The sequence below is a fragment of the Marmota monax genome, unplaced genomic scaffold (assembly GCF_021218885.2).
Source record: "Marmota monax isolate L192 unplaced genomic scaffold, Marmota_monax_Labrador192_F-V1.1 WCK01_AAM20220418_F8-fsc00010, whole genome shotgun sequence".
Classification (NCBI taxonomy): Eukaryota; Metazoa; Chordata; class Mammalia; order Rodentia; family Sciuridae; genus Marmota; species Marmota monax.
In genome coordinates this window covers 18,152,704-18,173,527 of record NW_026692321.1, presented here as the reverse complement: position 1 = coordinate 18,173,527, position 20,824 = coordinate 18,152,704, and the positions used below count along the sequence as shown (strand labels likewise).

At 35.1% G+C, this 20,824-nt stretch overlaps 1 protein-coding gene and 1 pseudogene across 4 annotated transcripts in view; both read left to right on the top strand.

Annotated features, from left to right (window-relative positions):
* Positions 1–20,824, top strand: part of Asxl2 (ASXL transcriptional regulator 2) — a 131,379-nt gene that overhangs the window by 31,608 nt on the left and 78,947 nt on the right. For 2 of the 4 annotated variants that reach the window (XM_058578418.1, XM_058578422.1), the window contains exon 2: positions 7,724–7,806. In XM_058578418.1, the coding sequence (XP_058434401.1) occupies positions 7,724–7,806 (83 nt within the window). Of the gene's footprint in view, positions 1–7,533; positions 7,621–7,723; positions 7,807–18,586; positions 18,932–20,824 lie in introns of those variants that run through there. The other 2 variants (XM_058578419.1, XM_046441409.2) reach the window with 2 other exon arrangements.
* LOC124090814 (S-methyl-5'-thioadenosine phosphorylase-like) lies at positions 13–3,233 on the top strand (annotated as a pseudogene).

Below are 20,824 nucleotides of genomic sequence, written 5' to 3'. Positions count from 1 at the left end.
CTCCCTCTAGCATTTCCTTAATTTTTCCTCACTTATGTGTTTTTGGTTTTTTTTGCATTGGGGATGAACTCCGTGGTACTCAACCACTGAGGTACATCCCCAGTCCTAGTGACAGGGTCTCACTGAGTTTCTTAGCACCTCACTTTTTCTATGAATGGCTTTGAATTCACAGTCCTCTGCCTCAGCCTCCTTGGCCTATGTGTATGTTTTGTTATGTGAATTAAATAGAGTTGAAAGCAAAAATTACTAAGCTATTGAAGGGGAGGGAAGGTACATTTAATTGTAGAAGTGCTAAAAGAAAAAACTAAGCAGGATGTGGTGGCACAGGCCTGTTGTTATCCCAGCTACTTGAGGCTGAGGCAGGAGGATTTAAAGTTCTGAAATAGCCTGTGCTACTTATGAGACCCTGTCTCAAAAAAAAAAAAAAAAAAAAAAGAAAGAAAGATTGGGAAATGTGATAGAGCACTTGCCTAGGATGCACAAAGTCTTGGATTCAATTCCCAGTACTGAAAAAAAAAAATAACAGTTCATAACCTCTATGGAAAATGAATAGTAATAAAAAAATGAATAATAAACTAGAAAAAGTGTTTTATTGTATGTACAATAGCAAAAGTTTTAATATGAAATACAGAGCTGATACAAATGGTGTATAGACCAAGGTCATGAATAACCAGTTCACAAGTAAGGAAATATAGGTATTAAAGTACAAACATTAGGTCTTATTATAATAAGTGTGCTTGCCCATAGCATCTTCCTTCCCATGCAGACTTGGCTTCAGGGTTCCTTGCTACCATGGCCTGTGATAATTGGAATAACTGGCAGAACAGGCCTGGATGATCTAGAAATTTTAGTAGGAAGGACTGAAAAATATGCTGATACTACATCTGGTACCTTAATCTGGGGGAAGATAAAAAATGTTGATTGCACCCTCCTTGCAAGACACGGGAGGCAGAGCACCATCATGCCTTCAGAAATCAACTACCAGGTGAATATCTGGGCTCTGAAGGAAGAGGACTCTACGCGTCATACTGATGACAGTAGATTCAGCCCAGAGATAACGTTATCATTGATCAGTTCATTGACAGGAGCATTCCAAGGCCCCAAAGCTTCTATGATGGAAGTCATTCCTGTGCTAGAGGAGTGTACCATTTTTCATTGGCTAAGCCATTTTGCCCCCCAAGTGAGAGAGGTCCTCATAAAAGGATATAAGAAACTAGGACTCTGGTGGCACTCAAAGGAAACAGTAGTCAAAATTGAGGGATCTCGTTTTAGCTCCTGAGCAGAAAGCTTGTGTTCCACAACTGGGTGTGGTGGGGTAGGGGAGTAATTGGATGCTCTCAATATGATCACAGTTTCAGAGGTGCTTCTTGCTGAGGAGACTGGAATGTAGGCATTGCCATGGCAATAGATTATGATCGCTGGAAGGAGTTCAAGGAAGCAGTTTCAGTTGACTAGATTTTAAAGACCTTGAAATAAAATGCCAGTAAAGCCAAAAGTTTACTCTCCTCACTACCATACCTCAGATAGGGCCCATGGAATGATCAGAAACCTTCCATACACATATGGCACAGTTTGCTGGTTTATTACCAAGATACTTTTCTTCTTTCCTCAGAAGAAAAGAAGACTTTCCAGTCATTTTGGGTATTTTATTTTAACTTGAAGGGGGAAAAGATCTTGGGGAAGACATGAAGCTTTCATGTTCTTGCCTGTAAAAGAAGAAAGAAAAGACATTGCATGTATTGGAGACTCCACCTGAAAGACTTAGACTTATTCCTGAACACAGAGGAAAAGCAAAATAAACATGGGGGAACTCTTACATTTTTTGGGGAAAAAGAACCCTAGAAGGTAACATTCTCACCTTGCCTCCCCTTTCTAAATTTGCAACAATGAAGGTTGGAGGGTGATATTCATTTTCCTGTGTTGCCAAGAAATATGAGGAAGTAATGGGACACTGGCTTTTATTGTGAATGGGTAAAATCTTTGTGGAGAGCAGTTTGGTAAAAATTCATCAGAAGGCTTAGAAATACTTATGCACTTCGTTGGGTACTCCTAGGAATTTCTCTAAAAAATTCTGAAAATACATATAAAAAATTATGAAGAGGAATATTTAATAGTTATTGTTAGTTATAATAACAGGTATACGAAACTATCCAACAATTGGAGGTCAATTATGGTTTAATTAGATTGTAAAACAGTCAGCTGAGGATCATGTTTTCATGTAATATTAAATGTCCTAAAGAAATGGTTGCTGTATGATATGAAATGGAAAAAAGTAATTTCCAGTACTAGTTTTGTTTTAAAATGCTATGCAAATGTAAAAAGACTAGAATGAAATATTACATACTATTTTGTTATTGTAGTTGGGCGAGGAATACTAAATATTATTTTTAAATTTTCTTTGTATATTCACATTTTTGTGCAATTATTATAATAAAATAATAAAGTCATAAAAGTAATTACAAACATCATTAGACTTTATACTAGTATTGTATAATGTGATTGTCATAATAGATAAACCATCATCACTCATAACTTTTGGAACATGCTAATTTGGAAAGTAAGCTAATTTTTCTGAAACGGGGAAATATAATAATAGAATCAAGTGCTAAGGGACATCAGTCAAACACTTAGTAATTGGATTCCAAGGAGGGAAGAAAGTGGGGCACAAGCAATTTTTGAAGACCTAATGGTAAGAATGCTCCAGGAGCCCTGTGAATAAATGTCTAGCAGAAAATTACTTCTTGGCACATGATAATAAAAGTGGTAAAAACTAAAGCAAAGAGTAACAGAAAAGCAGAAGATTGGTTGGGGAATAAGGGATGCCCCGCTTTGTTACTAGCAATTTACACTGAAGGAATGTTAAATTAAACTGAGTTATTTTGGAAGAAAAATAATTTCAGATGGAAGCTTGAAGCGGTGCTGAACAGATGCAAATTCTTAGAAGATGCAAATAAGTACATAAGTCTAAGTGCCTACTATTTACAGCAGCAACAAAAATGTCATGTAAGGTGAGGTCAGGGCAGTAATTGGGGTTAGTGTTCTGAATTCTTTGATAATTAGGAAAAAAAAGATAAGACAGAAAATTCCAATTTGGGAAATTAAGCAATACATTTTCAACTAGCACACAAGTGAAGGAAGAAATTATGATTCCATTTAGAAAGCCATTTGAGCTGATAACAAAAATACTAATTTTAATACTTGTGGGATATAGCAAAAGCTGTGAATAAAAGGAATTTATGACCTTACATTAATCTGTTAGAAGAGAAAGATGATGAGAACAACCAGTATCCATCTCAAGAAGTTCCTCTTTTAAAGAGAAACACATAGGAAGAACATTTATACCAGAATTGACTTAAAAAGATGTCAGTTTTTGGTAGTACTGGGGATTGAACCCAGGTGTGTGCTCTACCACTGAGCTGTATCTGACCTCTTTTTAAAATGTTAATTTTGAGTCAGAGTCTCACTAATTTTCCCAGATTTACCTCAAATTTGAGATCCTCATGCCTCAACCTCTTAAATAGCTGGGATTATAATTGTGTGCCAGGATGCCTAGCAGAAAATGTCAATTTAGTGCAAGTGTTTTGGTAATTTCCTTCATCTTAGAACATCCTGATTTCTCTCTCTCTCTGTGTCTGTCTGTCTGTCTCTGTCTTTTTTTTTTTTTTTTTTTTGTGATGCTGGAGATTGAACCCAGTGCCTCGTGTATGTGAGGCAAGCACTGTACCAACTGAGCTATATCCCCAGCTCTCTCCTTTATTTTATTTTTTGTAAATATTTTTTTTAGTTGTAGATGAACACATATCTTTATTTATTTTTTATGTGGTGCTGAAGATCGAACCCAGTACCTCACATGTGTGAGGCAAGTGTTCTACCAATGAGCCACAATCCCAGCCCTTTCCTTTATTCTTAAAGGATATTTTTGCTAGATATAGCACTTTGGGTCGGTAGTTTTTTTCTTCCTGCACTTTTTTAAAAAAAGGGTTTTTTTTAGTTTTAGATGGACGGAATGCCTTTATTTTATTTGTTTATTTTTATGTGGTGCTGAGGATCGATCCCAGTGCCTCACACACGCTAGGCAAGTACTGTACCATTGAGCCACAGCCCCAGTCCCTTCTTGCACTTTAAAATATTCCTCCATTGGGCTGGGTTTGTGGCTCAGTGGTAGATTTGCTTGCCTAGTATGTGTGAAGTACTGAGTTCAACTCTCAGCACCGCATATGAGTAAATAAAATAAAGATCCATTGACAACTAAAATATATTTTTTAAAAATATTCCTGCTGCTTCCCTTCATGATTTCTGATGAAAAACCCATAGTCATTTGAATCATCATTCTCCTAATTGGGAATGAGTTATTTTTCCCTGATGGCTTTACAGATTTTTTTTTTTTTTTTAAAGTTTTCAGTAGTTTGTGGTGTATCTGGGTATTTGTCTTGTGTGGCATTTGCTGATCTTCTGAAGTTTACTGCTGTCATTCCCTCCAATTTGTTTTCTGTATTACACTCTGTCTTTTCCCTTTGTTACTTTGATAACATGAATGTCAGAGCTTTTGATTTTGACCCATTGACTGTTCATTTATCCCCCCCTTCATCACTCTTTCCTCTCATCTTCATTCTGCTATTTAGTCCTCCTAAGAAACTTTTAGTTTTTAAGTTTTGATTATTATAGTTTTTCATTCTAAAATGTTATATATAAGTGCAAATAAATAAAACATGTTAATTTGTCTCAAGAATATTCACTCTTGAGTCTTTTGCTTGTTTTATTTTTGAGAGAGGGTTCCTTGCCTCAGATTCCTGAGTTATAGTGATCTCCTCCTTCCTCAGCCTCTCAAACTGGGACTAAAGGCACTGGCCACTCCTGGTTACCCTGACTTCTTGAAGTAAAGTTGTACTAGCTGCTTTTAGCAACATTTCCTTGTTTTTGGTTTGTTGCTTGTCATTTTTTTTGGTCAGTTATTGATCTTTTCCTAATCTATGTGTTTAGAGACTTTGGATTTTATATTAGACATTTTGATGCTGTGTTATGATACTCTTTGTACTCTTGTTTAAATTCTAGGGAAAGCTGATTGTGGTGGTGTGTACCTGTAATACCAGCAACTTGGGAGGATCATAAATTTGAGGCCAGCTTGTGATTTAGCATGACCCTGTCTCAAAATGAAAAATAAAAGGATTGCTGATATAACTTACTGCCCCGGGGTTCAATCCCTGGTAACCCCTGATCCCCCCTCACTCCCCCAAAAATATCCTATGGAAAATGTAGACTCTGTAGGGTTTTTTAAAGCAGGATTTGACCTTATTAGGTTCAAGTCACAAGTTTCTGTTCATCTTCTGTGCACTATAATTCCAATGTCTAGTTTTCAGATCCTTTGCATGGTTACTTGGATCTGCCCTGCATTTGTGTCACCTTGTGGCTACTTTATGTGTTTGGTATTGGTATACTTGATAGTAATGTTGGTTAGGGTCAAATCCACAGATGTATAGCACTGGGTGACCCCAGGAGTAAAGTAGAACTTCATGATAAGCTGGATGCAGTGGCACACACCTGTAATCCTAGTTACTTAAAGAGACTGAGGCAGAGGATTACAAGGGCTGGAAGCCAGCCAGGGCAATTTGGTGAGACCCTGCCTCAAAGTAAAATAAAAAAGTGCTGAGAATGTAGCTCATTGGTAAAGTACCCTGGGGGATTTGGGGAGGGGAGAGAAGAAGAACAACAACTGTATGGTATCACTTTTTTGAGCTCTCTTTTCTCTTCGAGGTCCCTGATACTTTTTGTTTTGTTTTGTTTTTTGAGCAGGGGAGAGTACCAGGAATTGAACCCAGGGACGCTTAAGCACTGAACCAGATCCCCAGCCTTTTCAAAAATATTTTATTTATAGACAAGGTCTTGCTGAGTTGCTTAGGGCCTCCCTAAATTGCTGAGTCTGGTTTTGAACTCTCAATCTTCCTGCCTCAGCCTCCCAAAATGTTGAGATTACATGCATGCGCCACTGTGCCCGGTCTCTGACACTTTTGGAAAAACTGTGTAGAGATTCCACAGAAGATTAGAAATGGAACCACCATATAACACAGCTACTAGAAACTCCTCCTAGAAACCCTTTCTTGTAATCTGGCTAGAAAACTGGGTTTTTAATTTTTATCTTATTTTTAAAAATCTTTTTAATACATCATAATTATACATAATATTGGGGTTCATTTTGATGTAGTCATACATGCATGAAATGTAATTTGTTCTACTTTAGTTCCCAATATTTTCTTTTTCCTTTCCCTCTTTCCTCCTTGATTCCCTTTTCTCTACTGGTCTTCCTTCTTTTGATTTAGCTCTTTTTTTTCCCCCCAATTAGTGCTTTATAGATACACACATGAACGTGAAAATCACTGTGGTATATTCCTGTACGTATGTATGTACATAGCATAATTTGGTCAATTTCATTCCATAGTTCCTCTTCTTTCCCATTCCTTTTCCTTCCTCCTTAACCCTTTTTCTCTACTCCACTGGTTTGCCTTCTGTTTTCATGGGGCACCCCACCCACTTTTCCTTATTTTGCTCTTGCTTCCTTCCGCATGTGAGAGAAAATGTTCCGTCTTTGACTTTCAGTCTGACTTAATTTCACTTAGCATGATGTTCTCCATTTCCATCTATTTATACCAGCAAATACCATAACTTCATTCTTTTTTATGACTTAGTAAAACTCCATTGTATATCCTTACCACATTTTCTTTATTCATTCATTTGTTGATGGACACCTGGACAGGTTCCATAATTTGTGAATTGCACTATTGTGAATTGCACTGCTATATACACTGATGTTCTTGTATCAGTATAATATGTTGATTTTTGTTCTTTTGGATAAATATTAAAAAGTGAAAGTAGCTGTGTCATATGGTGGTTCCATTTCTAGTCTTCTATGGAATATAGCTTTTCAAAATGGTCATACTAATTTGCAATCCCACCAGCAATTTATTTTTTGGTACTGGGGATTGAACCTCATGGTGCCTGACCACTCAGATACATCCCCAATCCTTTTTATTTTTAATTTTGAGACAGGATCTTGCTAAGTTGCATAGGGCCTCATAAGTTGTTGAGTCTGGCCTTGAACTTTTGAGTGATCTTTCTGCCTCAGACTCCCCACTTGTTGGGATTACAGATATACGTCACTATGCCTGGCCTCTCACTGACAAATTTATAATTATACCCTTTTCCCCACATCCTCGTCAGCATTTATTATTATTAATTAATTATTATTATTATTATTTGTATTCTTTTTTAAAAAATTTACATATGTATGTTTTTTTTTTAGTTGTTGCTGAACCTTTATTTTATTCATTTATTTATATGTGGTGCTGATAATCGAACCCAGTGCTTCACATATGCTATGCTAGTGTTCTCTCACTGAGCCCCAGCCCCTCTCCAGCCCTTTTATTTTATTTTTTTTGAGACAGGGTCTTACTAAGTTGCTGACACTGGCCTCAAACTTGGGATCCTCCTTATTTAGTCTTCCAAGTCAATAGTGAATATTCAAATTATTAATTTTAGCTTTTTCGATTTATTTCTGCTTCAGGATATGTCTGTTTGGGATTGAGGGAAGAAGATCTGGGTTGAAAATTCTCTGGATGTGTATGTTTTGTATGTAACTATTAAGACAATTATTAAATACAATTACATATGTAATTAAAAGGATAGGAAGTTAAAATAAGTAATAATTTATTATTATATACTTATTTCTCAGGTCTTAGAAAAATACCCCAATACACCTATGAGTCATAAAGAAATTCTTCAAGTTATCCAGAGAGAAGGACTAAAAGAAATCAGGTGAGTTATTTAAATATTATTAGCAACAATTATAATACTTGATTGGAATATTTGATAGTATATAGTAGTGTACTTTAGTCCTCAAGGTTGATTAGTTAGTACTAAGTGCTTTGTTAACTTCTTGTTGTATTCAGCTGTCAGATCATTGTGAAGTTTTTAAATTATAACAGTTATAAAACAAAAAAGTAAATCAAAAAAATTCTTAATGAGAAAGACGGTAGCTGTTTTCAAGTCCATGCACTTTAATTCTCAGGGAGGCCTGGAGCCATCTTTAAGCCTTCATCTATCAATTCAGACTTTTCATTTAATATGTTTGGTCATTAGCAGATAAAAATTACTGTGACTTAAGAGAGAATGCTAGAGGTAGACGTTCTAGGAAGGAATAACATTAGCCAAAAAGAATAAAATAGGGACTGGGGAAATAGCTCATTGGGTAGAATGCTTACCTTGCATGTTCAAGGCCTTGGGTTTAATTCCCAGCATGCATAAATAAATAAATAAATAGAAAAAATATAATGTACTAGATGTGTCAGATAAAATTCTTAGCTTGGTATGGTGACTCATGTCTGTAGTCCTAGCTACTTGGGAGGCTGAGGCAAAGGAATCATTTGAACTCACAAGTTTGAGACCAGCTTGGGCAGCTTGGAACAACCCTATGTCCAAAAACAAAAATTAAAAAATCTTTTTATGTTTAAATACATAGATGGGGCATAGATAGCATCAAAGATAACATATACTTTTAGTTTCTTAGATACATATTGCAATAGCACATAACAGTTACTGTTCATAATCAAGACCCTCTGTCTTAAGAAATGTTGAAATTATGTTGTTTGCTTTGCTTAGTAAGACAAATGTGGCAGTCTTTTTTTTCTTTAATATGTATTTTTTTAGTTACAGGTGGACAGAATGTCTTTATTTTACTTTATGTGGTACTGAGGATTGAACCCAGTGCTTCATGTGTGCTAGGCAAGCGCTCTACCTCTGAGCCACAACCCCTTTTATTAGAAAGATTTTCATTATGGTAGGAAGTTTGCTGTGCTTTGAAACTACTTCTAGTGTTTTTCAACTATGGATGGTATTGTGTAACACCATTAGTGTAACACAGTATGTTGGGAGTCCTATTTTTTGATAATCACAGTGATTGGTGAGGGGATTACACTGTGATATTTAAACGGTAGATAACAGGGATACTAAATATTTGGTACTGCACAGTCCATATTGAGTAGTCATTCATTTCAGATGCCAGTAGTGTTTCCATTGAGAAACAGTGGCCTATGGGTAGATATTTGCAAATGGACAACAATTTATTTCTTTCTTCGCCCCGCTTTCTTTTGTTGCCCCTCAGCCCCCACACCCAGACCAAACTCAGGCATTGCACGTGCTAGGCAAGTTCTGTGCCACTAAACTAAATCCACAGCACCTTTTTGGGGCGGTGAGGGGGGTGGGCACTGGGGATTGAACCCAGTGGTGCTCTACCACTGAACTATATTCTCAGCCCTTTTTCATTTTGCAACAGGGACTTTATAAATTGCCCAGCCAGGCCTTGAACTTGTGATCCTCCTGCCTCAGCCTCCCAAGTAGCTGGGGTTACAGGTGTGTGACATTGCACCCAGCAGCATATTTCTTGATTAATAACCATTTCATATACTAGATTTTACTTGTCATTGTTTTTTTCTTTAACATGAAGTTCTACTTGAGTTTTTAAAATTGGCTTTTCTCTTCTAAAGCAGTTAATTTTTTTGGTTGTTTTAATTTATTGCCAAATTTCAGTAGGCAGTAAATAAATTAGGTTTGCTTTATGGTTATGAAAAGAGGAAATATGAATGATCATATCCTACTTTATATAACATGTTCCTAAAAACGTTGAGTATAAGCATGCATGAATTAAAACATGAAAATGCATTTGAAAAATTAGCTTTTCAAAGTCTCTTTTGTAATCCGTTAAAAAAATGATCACTCTTAATTTATTAGCATAATATTTCTAAATTTTATTTGAATTAGATTTATTAGATTAGGGCTAATTCAGAAAAAGATTTGATCACAGAGCTGGGGTTGTGGCTCAGTGGTAGAGCACTTGCCTAGCATGTGTAAGGCCCTGGGTTCAATCCTCAGCATCACATAAAAATAAAATAAAGATATTGTGTCCATCTACAACTAAAAAATAAAATATTAAAAAAAAGATTTGATCATAGATCAATTAATACTAAGCTACAGGAGAAGATAATAGTATTTTTGTCACTGAGAAATTTTGTTAAGGTATTCTAATATCCTTTAATAGCACTGTTGGATCGCACAGAGTGGGAATGGGTAGGAGATTTTGTTTCTTTTTATAAATTTAGATTTTGATACATACCAGGCAAATACACCAGGAAATCTGATATATAGAGAACAAGCTCCAATAATCTCTTTGGTCTGAAATTGCATTGTAGTGTCATACAAGTCTAATGTAGTAACGCTCTAGGACTTTAAACTTTCCATTATCATTTCCAGAGGGAGTCAAGATTAGTGAATAAGTAAAGAATAGTAATAAATAAATAGAAAAGGAGAAAAAGGAATTTCTTATATTTTTGGTATGCATCAAAATTGTGGAGTAATTAGAAATGTCTTTGGCTTCACGTGTTAACAGTTTACAAGTAGTTCTTCTTGGTTAAACTCTGATGATGTGGTTAGATAGTTTTGTGACCATAAAGCAGTTCTTTCAAGGTCATCTGTGACTTACTTTTACAAAATCAATTGGATTTTAAGTTCTTGCCTCTTTTACTTCTCAGAATTATTATTATTATTATTATTATTACACTGTAGTACTATTTCCTTCTTGAAACTTGTTACTTTAATTGATACCACAAGCTTTTTTACTTTTCTTTCCTCTTTGGAGTTTTTTTCCTTAATGTTTGTTTTTTTCTGATAACCTCCTCTCCAAGTTAAGTATATTTCTGTCTATTCTCATAGTTTTATATATCTTTTATGTTTTGTCATTTTCAATTTTGTAGGGAATTTACATCAATCTCAGCCTTTGTACATGAGGACCACTTAGCTTTATTTGTGAGGTTAACTCTTTAGGCAATCAGTTTGAAATTTTCATTTTTAAAGAATTTTGACTGACTTTGTAGTCTAGATCACATATTCTTGTTTTAGTTTATTATAGTATTTCTTGTTCTTTATAGCACTAAGGTTTAAAATGGTAAGTTTTTGTAATTTTAAAGAAAAGTCAGTGCTTGGGATATAGCTCAGTGATACAGTGCTTACCTAACATGTGCAAAGTCCTGGGTTCCATCCCCAGCATCACCACCAGAGAGAGAGAGAGAGAGAGAGAGAGAGAGAGATCCATCCATACATTAAAGTAGTTCTGTGAGGATAGTGATATTATCTCTTCTTTTTGTGTATTGCCATAGTAGGCATTGAAAACTTACTTGTTAATGAGTATATGAAAAATATCAATGGTTAAAAGATTATATTCAAATGTAGTAAATAGCTTTTCTTGCTGCAATCAAGTGTCAAGTCTTATAATCTTTACAGTTTTTAGAGAGATTATAGAATAAAACACAGAGTATGCTTATTGAAAGTGTGCTGCTACTTGTTTTATTTTCATTCCTTAGACCTCAGTATATCTTTTATGTCTTTTCACTTTGTATTTTTCCCTCTGCTCCCACATTTTAAAGAATCTCTTTGATTCTGATTATTGTTATATTTTAGAATATATTAAAGTGAAAACAACCCAAATGTCCATTAACAGATGAATTGATAAACAAAATGTGCTATATACATGCAATGGAATATTATTCGGCCTTAAGAGGAAATGGAATTTTTTTTTTTTTTAAGAAGTGAAATTCTGATATATCCACGCATGTGGATGAACCTTTAAAACAAGCTAAGTGAAATAAGTTATCCAAAAGTACAAATATTGTATGAGTCAGTTATATGATATATCTAGAATGGGTACATTTACAGAGTCAGAAAATAGAGGTTAACAGGTACTGGTATAGGGAGTTACTGTTAATGGGTACAGAGTTTCTGGTTGAGATTATAAGAAAGTTCTGGAAATTGACAGTAATTATAGCTGTACAACATTGCAAATGCCTTTAACATCATTGAATTGTATTTAAAAATGATTAAAAAATGGTCACTTTTATGTTATATTGGGTTTTCTGCAATCACCAAGCAAGTATTAAAAAAGAAGAGATTAGCCAGGCACGGTGGTGCATGCCTGTAATCCCAGCAGCTCGGGAGGCTGAGGCAGGAAGACCGACAGTTCAAAGCCAGCCTCAGCAAAAGTGAGCACCTAAGTACCTCAGTGAGACCCTGTCTCTAAATAGGGCTGGGGATGTGGTTGAGTGCCCCTGAGTTCAAGCCCCAGTACTAAAGAAAAAATAAGAGAAGAGGTTAACTCCTGACTGAGAAAGATTGAGGTACTAGTGACTTTAAGAAGTTAGGTGGTAAGATTGAAAATTGTTACCAAAGTGTGGAATTTTGAATGAGTTAATTAGAAATAGCTATCCCTTTTAGAAGAAAGTTTTATAATATTTAAATATCTTTCTATAACTGTTAAACTTAGCATTTTAAAAATATAGGAAAGAAAAAGTCCTAAAAGTTTTCCCCTCAAAATAATCTATGACTATGTACTTGATTATATTCTTTTTATAGTGTAATATGCATCCCTTTTAAAGATAATTTAGAGTTTCTCATAGGAGTCAAATCTTTTCATTTTTGATAGGGGGGGCTACTAGGGATTGAACTCAGGAGCACTCAACCACTGAGCCACATCCCCAGCCCTATTTAGTATTTTGTTAAGAGACAGGGTCTCACTGAGTTGCTTAGCGCCTCACCTTTGCTGAGGCCGGCTTTGAACTCATGTTCCTCCTGCCTCAGCCTCCCACATCGCTGGGTTTACAAATGTGCACCACTGCTCCTGGGTAGGAGTCATAAATCTTGTTTTGTTTTTTTCTCCGGGGGCATGGGAGATTGAATCCAGGATCTCCTGCATGTTAGGTAAACACTCTGACTTTGAGCTTCACCCTCATATCCCCTCTAAGAAGAGTCATATAGAAGAGAAGATACAGATTTGGTGTTTCAGGTCAAATTGGACCTGGTTTAGGACAGGTGAGATTAAGACTGATTCTGGTATACTTAGTAGTCAGAGTGAATGGTGGAAGTATTCTGAAGTAGTCTAATTTTGTTTGGAACAGATAAAACATCACTGATAATGTAGATAGATGCTTTACCTGTGGTTTTTGTTATTTGTACATAAAAGAAAAGTTAATTTCTATGCTATTTACCATGTAACAGTTATTTTAGAAAATCATTAAATAGTTTATAATTTGTTGAAAAACTTTTTAAATACACCTCATGTTCAGTTTAAAGATAGCTCCATGTTGAGTTTCTATGGCTATACTGTAGCCTGTCATGTCTCTTAAAATAAATCCCAACAGTGACATGGCAGAAATTCCCTAGGGTTGAGCTCTTCAACAGGAGTTATGTATTCCAAATTTGAAGTACTGTTAGAACCTTTAAAGATTTTTTGTACCCTTTTATATATCTGGTTTTATCTAGACAGTTTCCTTTTTTTTTTTTTTTTTTAAGAGAGAGAGAGAGAATTTTTTAATATTTATTTTTTAGTTTTCAGCGGACACAACATCTTTGTTTTGTATGTGGTGCTGAGGATCAAACCCGGGCCGAGCGCGCTACCGCTTGAGCCACATCCCCAGCCTGACAGTTTCCTTTTTTGAAAAAAATAAAATTATCATTGGGTAGAAATTTCATTTTAAATCATAAAGTTGGATTAAGCTTGAAATTCTTGGAGCCTTCCATCATCAAACCACAAACTATGGATCAGAATGATTTGTGTTCTTGTTTTGTTTAGAATAGGATTGTAAATTTTGGTGTGTAGCTTTTTTTAGCCAGTCATTTCATTCATTCATTTTTGTGGCACTAGGAATTGAACACAGGTGTGCTTTGCCACTGAGCTACTGTCCTAGAAACCCCGCCCCACCCTGTAAATAATTTTTAGACAAGTTATCACTAATTTGCTAAGGCTTGCTTCAAACTTGTGATCTCCTGTCTCATGAGGCTTCCCAGGTTGCTGGAAATTACAGATGAGCGCCACCGCTCAGACCAGTCAGTCATTTCCAAGGCTGACCTAGAACATGAGCTCCTCTTATCTCAGCCTCCCTCTGGGTTTATAGACATGTGCCATGAGGTCTAGCCTGGTCAATCATTTTAGAAGTGCGTAAGGGGGATTATCACAAATAGTCTCGTATAGGTCATTTACCACAGTTGTTTTATAATTACATATTTGGAACCTTACTGTGACTAAGTTTATAGTTGGAATTTTGTTCTTGGTATTAGTAAGCTAAGTGGATGTGATTAGAATACAAAAAGTAGTTTGAATCCATTGGCAAGGTGAAATGTTTAAACATGGACCTGTCCAAATGAGTTACTGATCCTCATAGGGAAATAATATACCTCCCTTGGAAATTTGCATCTGATGATTAACAAGATGATTTGTAGTATGGCTTATATTTCAGGTAAAGCTTATAGACTTCTTTATGAAGAATAGGCTGTGGCAGGAGTTGAAGGTATTAAGGCGACTAATGAGGCTATTGTAGATTAGGCAAGATATAGTGGTGGTTGGACTTAGGTGAAGATAAGTTTGATCTGGAGAGAGTAGAAAGATTTGAGATGAAATGTTTTGGGGAGAATACACAGGATTATTCTGATGGCTTGGCTATGGGAGGTAAAATAAAGGAGGAAAAGAAAAATGATTTATAGGTATCTTGATTGAACAGTTGCAGTTTACTGTAGTGAAGATCTGAGGGTTAAACTGGTAATGTCAGGGGGTTGATTAAATATTCATTGAGGGTTTATTTTGCCCCCCAATGTTTTGAGACCCATTGAGGGGTAAGTAGTGATATTCAAGTGTAGCGAAATGATTTTGTTAAAAATATCAAGTCAGCAATTAAAGGGTAGCAGTCATCTGGGCATAGAATATCTGTCTTTAAAGATTAGTATCTAATTAGATAGTTTCTGATGGGTTACAGATCTAGGAAAATTTTTCATTTTGTGATGATATACTTGCACATTTGTGTTTTTTTGTTTTTTTTTTTTAAATATATTTTTTTAATATTTATTTTTTTTTTAGTTATCGGCGGATACAACATCTTCGTTTTGTATGTGGTGCTGAGGATCGAACCCTGGCCACACGCATGCCAGGCGAGCGCGCTACCGCTTGAGCCACATCCCCAGCCCGCACATTTGTTTTTTTAAGTTTATTTTTTAATAGTATGCTATAATTATACATAATAGTAGGAGTCATTCTGCCTACACATTTGTTGCAAACATAGGTTTATAAGTTAGGTACCAAAGATACTCTTTTAAAATGTAAATTTTTTACTTTTGGAAAAATTCAAACTAAAAAGTATAAATCCTCCATCATAAATTATAGATAGTCTTCCTACTCCACATTATTTTGAGGTAAGTCACAGGCATTATATGATTCAGACATTATCTAATAGATAAATATTCAGAGGCTATTTGTATGCAATTTAGATATTTTGGCTTATCAAAAATAGACCGACTAAACATTTACTTTCAACAAATACTGTTGACAACACACATAATGAGTGGCATATAAAACAAGAGTTTCTATATTGAAGCCATTTCTGCTAAACCTTTATGGTTACCACTCCTTTACCGTAATCTATAGATGAGATGCAGAACAGGTTTTCCCGCCTTCATCAACTATGGCTGCCATTAATGTCTGCAGATATGTTTCTACAACAGTAAGTGTAGGAGGACTTCAAGTCTTCTGAAATGGCCATTATCTTTAATTCTTTTCTCCCCCATTGGAATTTTTGTGACCTGTTTTGCTCATTTTATTAGTTATACAGTATTATCTTAACTCTTATATCTGCTAAGTAGATATTTTAGGAAGGAAGAAGTATTCAGTTCCTGAGACAGTATTGTCTTACTATTTCTTGATTTTTCATTTATGAGTAGAAGTGAAAAGGAATTAGGAAGATTGTTTGTGAATTTTGTCATCCACAAATTGAGCATTTTCTGAATTAGACCCTTCATAAATGATTCTAAGATTACATGGTATATAATTAATAATTTTGATGTGGCATTTATTTGAATCTGCACACACAAATTGGTATGGTAAGTTATGTAGCTGATGAATGAATATGGCCAGCTTCCTACCTTCTCAATTATGTTGATTTTTTTTTTTTACTTATTTGTTACTTCTGTTGCAAGTCAAGGAGTGTTTAAAAGCATACTTCTTTTTAAAAAATGATCCAAAAAAGAAGGTTATGTGTGAGTTATATAGGTAGTACTGACAAGTTTGAGAATAAATAGATGACTTGAACATGCACTGGCCAATAAACTGTATCTAGTTTTTTTTTTTTTTTTAAGTTTTTAAAATTTGTTCTTTTTTGGTTATACATGAACGTAGAATGTATTTTGACATATCATATATACATGAAGTATAACTTCCCAGTCTTCTGGTTGTAAATGATGTGGAGTTATACTGATTGTGTATTCATATATGAACATAAGAAAGGTCCGTTTCATTCTACTCTCTTTCCCATTCCTATTTCCCCTACCTTTCCCTACTCCACCCTGTCCAATCCAGTGGATCCCCCTGCCCCCATAGTGGATCAGCATCTTCATATCAGAGAGAACATTTGGTCTTTGGGTTTTGGGGATTGGCTTATTTTACTTAGCATGGTAATCTCCAGTTCCATCCATTTACCTACAAATGCTATAATTTCATTCTTCTTTATGACTGAGTCATATTCCATTGTATATATGGAATTATGCATTCATCTTAAACTCTATCTAATTATAACATGATACCTTTGAACAATACTCCAAAATGGATAATCTCTGTAGCAGTCCTTATCTCTTTCTCTCCCACGTTTTCCCCACATCAGTCATATTATTTCAGTTGTAGAATATTGCAGATGGAAAAAGTTGTTATAGTTTACATCTCATTTTATTATTGGAGAAATAAGGATGGGCACAGTGGCATATGCCTGTAATTCCAGCTACTCAGGAGGCTAAGGCAGGAAGATTACAAGTTCAGACAAGCCTCATCAGTTTGGACCCTGTCTCAAAATAAAAAAGGCTGGGGATATAGTTCAGTGGTAGAGCACCCCTGGGTTCCATCTCTAGTATTGCACCAAAATATATACATACATACCCATGGATTGAGATTTAACAAGGGTTATACAACTAGCTTAGTGAAACTAGCAATCTAGGCTTGTTGTTTGTGGTTTTTGTTCTTTTAGTATGTGCTTGCTTTTCTGATTAGTATATTGGCTTTATTATTTTTCAAATCAGACTTAACATTGTGTGCTGCCATAACAGCTTTAGGTTAATTTTTGTCTAATTACAAATTGTTTTTTGGATTAAATAGATCTTTATGTATTGCTGTTTGGCAGAGCTCAAAATTGTTGCCTTGTAATTTTTTCTCATGTTTCAGTGTTCCAACCAAAGCAGTAAGCTCCTATAGGGTTGTGATTGTAAAGAACTCTGGGAACCATCCATCAAAGACCATGCCCAATAAACATACTGAAATATTAACTTTTTTGGGAGGGATCTCTCATCTTATTAGAATATTTATGAAAAAATCTCTTATGCTATTTAAGGTGAAATGTTTTGTTTTACTTCCTACCAAAAAAATAATCAAAGTACCTAATCCCCACCCCCCATTATGGAAAAGTATTCAAAGGAAATAAAGCCTACATTCTCATTACTTGCAGAAATCATTATCCCTGCAGAGTAGGTCATTTGATTGTTTGTTCTGGTGAAATGCCTTGAAGTGGTTTCTTTAGAGAGCTCAGTTTAAGAATTAAGAACATTTTAAAATTAAGTTGATATCATGTTTATCTAAGGTTAGCTGATACCTTTGTGGTTAAGCCTGCATCTTCTGATCACTAGTGTAGTCTTCTTTCCAGCTTGCAAAGCTGGTAGAGATGTCAAAAAGAATAATATTGAAAACAAAGAAACAGTAACTTGGGTGTTGACAGAAAAAGTAGTCATATCCATTGTTATTTGGAGGGACAAGTTCTATTACGGATCAAAGGGAAGCTAATAAACATTAGAGTCCATAGCTGATGGCTTTATGATGGCTCCTGGAAACTGAAACGCATGGAAAGAATATTAAAGAATGGAAAATACTCATCGTATCCACATCCAAACTGCTCTAATAGGTTTATTCTGTCACATAGTAAAAATTTTGCAACTATTTTCTGGAGTGGATTAGATGCTTCAGCTGAATATAATCTTGTACTTTTAGACAGTAGTATTTGGGCTAACTTGTCAATTTTAAGAAATGAATGTTTTATATAGTAAAATGGGGGTGGAGGGATTATGAATATTGCTGGGAGGGCACGGGACAGTTTATTTTTTTGGCATTGTTGTTGCTTTGTAAAGAGAAATTAAATACTCTTTTTCCCCCCTCCTTTCATTTTCTTGGGATGCATTCCAACTCCAGAAGGTAAGAAGTACTACTTTATTCTAAAGAAATATTATGCAGCTATACAACATTCTTAAAGTTTAATTGATCTTACCTTTGGATGCATGATTTTTACTTTATAAAACTAAATAATTAACACAGAAACTAATAGTGATATTATTATGTAAATTTTTATTAATAATATGCTTGTTTATCCCTTGTGCTTTAAAATCATTATTTGGTCATAATTTTAGAAATCTAATCTACATTAAGGCTCATTAAAATCATCACTTGATTTACTAGTATTAAAATATCTAATAAGATTGATAATGAAAATATTTAAGAGATTGGAAATGTGTATGTTAAGATTTGCTTTTTGGCTATAAGATTGAAAATGTAAATGCTTGAATTGATTTAGAGAAAATATTCGTAAATCTTCTACAGGAATGATACTTATTTCAAATGATCACGAGAGCATCCGTGTCTCCAAAGAAGGATTGGTGGACTTCAAGAGAGAAGGGGAACTTGGCTCAGGACCAGCAGGATCTTTGGCACACCTGATGTCAAAGAATTGTAGCACATGCCAGTCAAAGGCATAGACAAGTTTATTTAGGAAAATAGATAACTATTCAAGGGAGATTGGGGTGATCTCAAGAGAAAGATGTTTTTGTGGTAAGACAAGGAATACACATTTAAGGGTTAGGATGCAGGCTATCTCTAGAGGGAGAGACAGCTCCTGTTGATAGGGTGTGTTAATACTTAGAGGGACTACATGTAGAGCAAGGATGGAGTTTCATAATTTCTTGCCATTTCTCCCTGCACTTGCATATTGCCTTATGTTACTTTTGCAGGGTGTTTCCTTTTAGACTCAGTATCTCTCCTTTTATCCCCAAATTCTTATCTTAAAACCAGACGAGAATAGGTTAAAATTCATAGTCTAAATCCATTACTGAATTGATTTTTTTTATCTCTGTTGGCATTTTAGATAACCCTCTTTATAGCAGTGCCCATGTTATATCATAGTTATTTATTACAGATTTCTGACTTGCCTGTGAGACTTGAGAACAGGAACCATATTCATGTATTTTCATATCGCTTGAACATGGCATGCTTGGCTTAGAGTTAGTTGGCTTGTAGCTTAATTAAACTCTTTAAACTCCAGTTAAATTTGTACTCTATTAAGTTCCTTTATAAGAACCTATTTGATTTTGAACAACAGTTTATGAAAGAAAGCTTTCTTTTTTAAAAAAATTTTTAGTTATGTAAACAAAATATCTTTATTTTTTATTTGTTTATTTTTTTATGTGGTGCTAAGGATCAAACCCAGGACCTCACGCATGTGAGGCAAACGCTCCACCACTGAGCCACAACCCCAGCCCTGAAAGAAAGCTTTCTTAAGGTCGTAGCAGAAGTCCTAATTAAAAAGCAGGTAATTTGGACTGGATTGTGACTCAGTGGTAGGAGCACTTGCCTGGCACATGTGAAGCACTGGGTTTGATCCTCACCTCCATATAAAAATAAATGAATAAAATAAAGATACAACCAAAAAAAATTTTTTTTTAAAAACTAGGTAATTTTTTGTATGCTTATTGTTTGAAGGGGTTCTTTAGGTGCAGATAATAGGAGCCAAATGTCAACTTAGGCAAATAAGATGTTGGAAGAATGTGGGCAATCTTACATTCTTAAGGAAAGAAATGGGCTCTGAAATTAGGAGAATGAAGGCAGCTTCATAGACCAGATAGGCTAAATAAAATATATAAAATATGTAGCTTAGTGGTAGAGTGCCTCTAGGTTCAATCCCTAGTCACCCCTACACCCTGAAAAAAAGTGGGGGGAAAGAAAGAATGAAAATAACCTTTAAATGGATTCTCCAAACATTATACAGAACCATATTACAATGTTAGAATAGAATATCGCTTTTGATACATTCTACCATACTTTACTAGTATTCAGTTGAGTGTGTATGGGAGTGAGAATTAATTGGTGGATATGTATGTATTTCCATACGTGTAGATTTGTGTACCTACCACTACAATCAAGATACAAAATACTTCCAACAAGAATATTCGTCTTTTATTGCTACACCTACCTTCCTTTTGGCTTCATCTCTCCTTCCTCCTTGACATTAATCTGTTCTACATTTCTATATTCTTGTCATTCCAAGAATGAAGTTATGTTAAGGCAATCATACAATATGTAGCCATTTTGGGGATTGACTTTTTTCTCCCCCAATTCAATGTAGTTCTCCATGGATTCCTCCAAGTTGTGTGAATACCTCATTTCTTTTTATAGCTGATTAGAATACCATGACTTCTATGAATTCATATCTGTGTATGATTCTAAAACATAAATACTGCTTCTGCTTCCTCACTTTTGAGCAGGAGCTAGTTGATTGAGCAAAGATATTATTATTATTATTTTTGGTAGTTGTAGATGGACAGCATGCCTTTATTTGTTTCGTTTTTTATGCGGTGCTAAGGATTCAACCCAGTGTCTTACACATGCTAAGCAAATGCTCTGCCACTGAGCTATATCCCCAGCCCCCTGAGCAAAGATCTTAATGAA